The sequence below is a fragment of the Colobus angolensis genome, unplaced genomic scaffold (genome assembly GCF_000951035.1).
Source record: "Colobus angolensis palliatus isolate OR3802 unplaced genomic scaffold, Cang.pa_1.0 Scaffold245, whole genome shotgun sequence".
NCBI classification, from domain to species: Eukaryota; Metazoa; Chordata; class Mammalia; order Primates; family Cercopithecidae; genus Colobus; species Colobus angolensis.
Genome location: NW_012115655.1, coordinates 2,048,797 through 2,053,860, shown reverse-complemented (window position 1 = coordinate 2,053,860; position 5,064 = coordinate 2,048,797). Strand labels below are relative to the sequence as shown.

The 5,064-nt window shown below is 40.6% G+C and overlaps 1 protein-coding gene across 2 annotated transcripts in view; it reads left to right on the top strand.

Annotated features, from left to right (window-relative positions):
* PARL (presenilin associated, rhomboid-like) overlaps positions 1-5,064 on the top strand; it is a 54,271-nt gene that overhangs the window by 16,622 nt on the left and 32,585 nt on the right. For both annotated transcript variants that reach the window (XM_011945808.1, XM_011945807.1), the window contains exons 3-4: positions 748-888; positions 4,659-4,707. In XM_011945808.1, coding sequence (XP_011801198.1) covers positions 748-888; positions 4,659-4,707 — 190 coding nt within the window. The remainder of the gene's footprint in view (positions 1-747; positions 889-4,658; positions 4,708-5,064) is intronic.

The window sequence follows — 5,064 nt, the reverse complement described above, 5'->3', positions numbered from 1 at the left end:
GTGTTAGCCAGGATGGTCTCAATCTCCTGACCTCGTGATCCACCCGCCTCAGCCTCCCAAAGTGCTGGGATTACAGGAGTGGGCCACTGCACCCGGCCTGGAGTCTGAATTTAATAATTGCTTTTATTATTAAATTCTGGCTCACTTATGTAAGCCCTAGAGAATAAACTTATGGGCCTCATTTGGTACAGCATTTCAAGCAGTGCTAAGTTGGTATTTTCAGTTTTATTTGAGGATTTATAGCTGGAAACAGGCCCCAGGGTATTGTGAAGTTAATAAAATGGGAAACATTAAAATGTCTTTTTTGGCTGGGCACAGTGGCTCATGCCTGTAATCCCAGCACTTCGAGAGGCTGAGGTGGGTGGATCACCTGAGGTCAGGAGTTTGAGACCTCTCTGGCCAACATGGTGAAACCCCATCTCTCCTAAAAATAAAAAAATTAGCTGGGCCTAGGGGCAGGTACCTGTAATCCCAGCTACTCCAGAGGCTGAGGCAGGAGAATCACTTGAACCTGGGAGGCAGAGGTTGCGATGAGCCCAGGTTGCACCATTGCAGTGTAGCCTGGGAGACGAGTGAAACTCCATCTCAAGAAAAAAAAAGCCCTTTTCACTTACTAGGTTTCCCTGTGCCAGGTATTCCCTTCTGTTGGTTTGTAAAAAGCAATGGCAATGAAGTATTGTCCTTGGAAATATGTATAGATCTATTTCCCTCTTAAATCTATTTTGTAACATATCTAATTTTATATAGTTTACAGGCTGTGCATTTGGATCAGCTGCTATTTGGCAATATGAATCACTGAAATCCAGGGTCCAGAGTTATTTTGATGGTATTAAAGCTGATTGGTTGGATAGCATAAGACCACAAAAAGAAGGAGACTTCAGAAAGGAGGTAAAGATAAACACTGCTTTCTTTCTTCTAGTTAATCACAGTTTTAAAAAACTGATACTTAATAGATGCACATGTTTCCAGTGTACATGGTGCATTCACATAACGTGTAATAATTAAATCTGAGTAATTGAATATCTGTCACCTTAAACATCCTTTATGCTAGGTATATTTGAATTGTTCTCCACTAGATATTTTGAAATACACTATAGATTATAGTTTACTGTAGTTACTCTACTGGTAATCTCAAGTTTTGAAGCCTGGTTATTTATGAACTGCTTTTAGTTAATGGCAACATCAGATTTGTAGATGTCAAATCAGTGCACGTAATTCTTCATAGTAAGTATTTATTACTGTTTTATATGTCTGGTGTTGTACTTAACCGTGTTCCAGAATTCTGTTCCTCTACCCACATGCATCAAAAATCACCACAGATAGTTGTTAAAAATGTTAATGTTGGCCGGGCGCGGTGGCTCACGCCTGTAATCCCAGCACTTTGGGAGGCCGAAGCGGGCGGATCACAAGGTCAGGAGATCGAGACGATCCTGGGTAACATGGTGAAACCCTGTCTCCACTAAAAATACAAAAAATTAGCCAGGCATGGTGGCGGGCGCCTGTAGTCCCAGCTACTCAGGAGGCTGAGGCAGGAGAATTGCTTGGACCCAGGAGGCAGAGCTTGCAATGAGCCGAGATCACATCACTGCACTCCAGCCTGGGCGACAGAATGAGACTCCGTCTCAAAAAAGATAAATAAAAAATTTTAAAAAGTTAATATTGGCTGGGCACAGTGGCTCAAGTCTATAATCCCAGCACTTTGGGAGGCCAAGGCAGTCAGGAGCTTGAGACCAGCCTGGCCAACATAGTGAAATCTCATCTCTACTAAAAATACAAAAATTAGCCAGATGTGGTGGTACACACCTGTGGCCCCAGCTACTCAGGAAGCTGAGGCAGGAGAATCGCCTGAACCCAAGAGGTAGAGGTTGTAGTGAGATGAGATTGTGCCATTGCACTCCAGCTTGGGCGACAGAGCGAGACCTCGTCTCCAAAAAAAAAAAAAAAAGAAATTAATGTTAATAGTTGTTAATGTTTCTGTGTGGAGGATGTCTCAGCTCTACTAAAGTTTAAGGATCTCAGTGGATCTCAGCTCTACTAAAGTTTAAAGGCCACTGTTTTACTTGGATCACCTTGATGGATTGCTTTAGAGCAGCAGTCCCCAAACTTTTTGGCACCAGGGACTGGTTTCGTGCAAGACAATTTTTCCACAGATCGGGGTTGCAGAGGGGCAGATGGTTATTGGATGAAACTGTTCCACCTCAGATCATCAGGCATTAGTTGTCATAAGGAGCATGCAACCTAGATCCCTCACATGTGCAGCTCACAGTAGGATTTGTGTTCCTATGAGACTCTAATGCAGCCACTGATCTGACAGCAGGCAGAGCTCTGGTGGTAATGCTCTCCCACTGCTCACCTCCTGCTGTGTGGCCCAGTTTCTAACAGGCCGCAGACCACTAGTGGTCAGCAGCTGGGGCGTTGGGGACCCCGGCTTTAGAGTACATGTTTGAACTGCAGGGAATTTTTCAAAATATGTATGCCTTAGGGATAGAGCTAGCAAGTGATTTTTTTTTTTTTTTCCCTAAGAGACAGGGTCTCACTCTGTCACCTAGGCTTCAGTGCAGTAATGGGATCATAGCTCACTGAAGCCTCAAACTCCTGGGCCTGAGCAGTCCTCCCGTCTCAGTCTCCTGAGTAGCTGGGACTACAGGCATGTGCCACCACGCTGGGCCAGTTACTTCATTTTTTGTGGAGACAAGAGTCTCACTTTGTTACCCAGGCTGATCTCAAACTCCTGGCCTCAAGTGATCCTCCCACCTTAGCCTCCCAAAGTGCTGGAATTTCACAAGCGTGAGCCACTGTGCCTGGCCCCAAGAGAAGTTTTAAACGTTTCTCAGTGACATGATATTTACACACCTGTGGTAAATACCTGATATTAAGTGTCTGTTCGAGATGAAATGCGGAAAAAAAAAAAAAAGAAATAATGGAGCTTTTAGAGCTTTTTATTTACTTTATATGCAAGTTGATGGCTCTCTTTCTTCTTAACTGATTTCTTAAAAATGTTTGCTTTTAGATAAAACATATAAATATTTTGTTTCTTTTACTCGTCAATACATATTGAACACTGCGATTTTAGTTAAGTTTGGTTTTCAAGCACTTTTGTTTTTTATGACTCATTGCCCTTCCAGTCAGGCGAGTGGGTTGATATCTCCTTGACTTTTCCCCTTCCTCGGAACAATGTGATCCCGGCCAGCAAGAGCCTGAGAAGGAAGCCTTGCATTTTCTTTTTACTAATGATGTTTTGAGTTTTCTCTAAGTAGGGAAAGGGATTCATTCCTCCTCGTTTTTCCATGGGCACATTCAAGAAGCATGAGCCCTGTCTGTGTTAGAGAGGCTTCACGCCAGAACAGTGGATAATATTTGCAGGTGAAAATGACAATAACTTTGTATTTGAGAAGATAGTAAAACTGACCTATTCCATTATCCTGGATCTCTTACAAAGCTATAGGTTTTCAGCACATGTCTGCACATGAAGTTTTGCTATCCAGATGTACCCAAATGGTTCTTGAGAATGGTGAAAAATGATGCAAACAGTATACATAATCTTCATTTGAAGATTGATTTATGATAGAATTAAGTGATAGGTTTAATGTATAAAACCTATACCCATTAAAGAACTTTGAAACAATAAATAAATTTAACACGGAAACATGAAAGCCCTGGGAACCCCTTTCGTGCCACTATATATGAAGTAAGATCTGGGAACTCATACACAGTATAATTATAATTATGGAAATGGAATTGGCTGGGTGCGGCAGCTCACACCTGTAATCTCAGCAGTTTGGGAGGCCGAGATGGGAGGATTGTGGAAGCCCAGGAGTTCAAGACCAGCGTTGGCAACATAGGGGGACCCTGTCTCTTAAAAAGAAAAGAAATGGAATTATACATACTAATCTGTAGTTTCTTTCACCTTGGATTTTTTTAAAATAACAGATTCTGGTTTAATTTCATAGTTAGAATATATTTTTATGTTAAAACTTTAATCATGGAAAATTTCAAGCAGATACAAATGTAGAGAGAATAGTACGATGAATCATCATCCAGTTTCAGTGTTCCCCAACACAGGGCCAATTTTGTTTTCATTTATTTCCCTTTTTTTTCCCTTCCCTTTCCACCCTTGTATTATTGTAAAGCAAATTCTAGGCATATTTCATCCATAAAACTTTAAACATGTATCCCTGAAAAATTAGGACGCTCCTCTATTTATTAAACTCCAGTACCATTACTGCATCTTTAAAAACGTGCAGTTTATTAGACAATATTCTCAGAATTTTAAAACATAGGACCTTGGTATGAATAATCACTTCCTTGGTACCTCTCTGTATCTGCGAGTGTGCTAGGGGCTTTACATTGTTGTTATTCCTTGTGACGACACTGCTAGGTACCTATTGTCCCATTTCATGTGTCAGGAAACTGAAGTTTAGAAATAATTGTCTGAGGTTCCAGAGCTATCCAGTGGTTCTTTGTGGAGAATGTGGGCTCCCTGACTTTAAAACACATGCCTTTTCCGTTCTACCACGTATTTATTATGTCTGTCGCCACTAGTGATTTTTACAGAAGAGGAATTCCTCTTTTATGTGTAAGGCATTTTCTTCTAGTTTTTCATTTTTGTAGCCTGAATTTCTCCCATATGGTGATATGCAATTTTCCGTCTGTTTTAGATTAACAAGTGGTGGAATAACCTAAGTGATGGCCAGCGGACTGTGACAGGTTTGTGTTAGCTTACACGTTTTAACCATTCAAGGGAAGAGAAATCAAACCAAAAGGTACAGTATGCCACAGGCAATGGCTTTTGTACCATGCTCACCAGTGGTTTAGAAGACAGTCTCTGTACCTATAGGCTAATGTCATAGTATATAAAGTGGTGAGGTATAAAGGTTTACATGATACTCTGGGTCAGTTACTTTTTAATTTTGATCTAGTATGATACTGATTGAATGATCAGTTTTGTTGTAGAATTCCAGCTTGTGGAATAGCTTATTATTAATTATTACTTCCCTTATTAAAGAAACTAATGGAAACATTAAGTACCTTCTATATTATTATTATTATTTTTTTTTTTTTTTT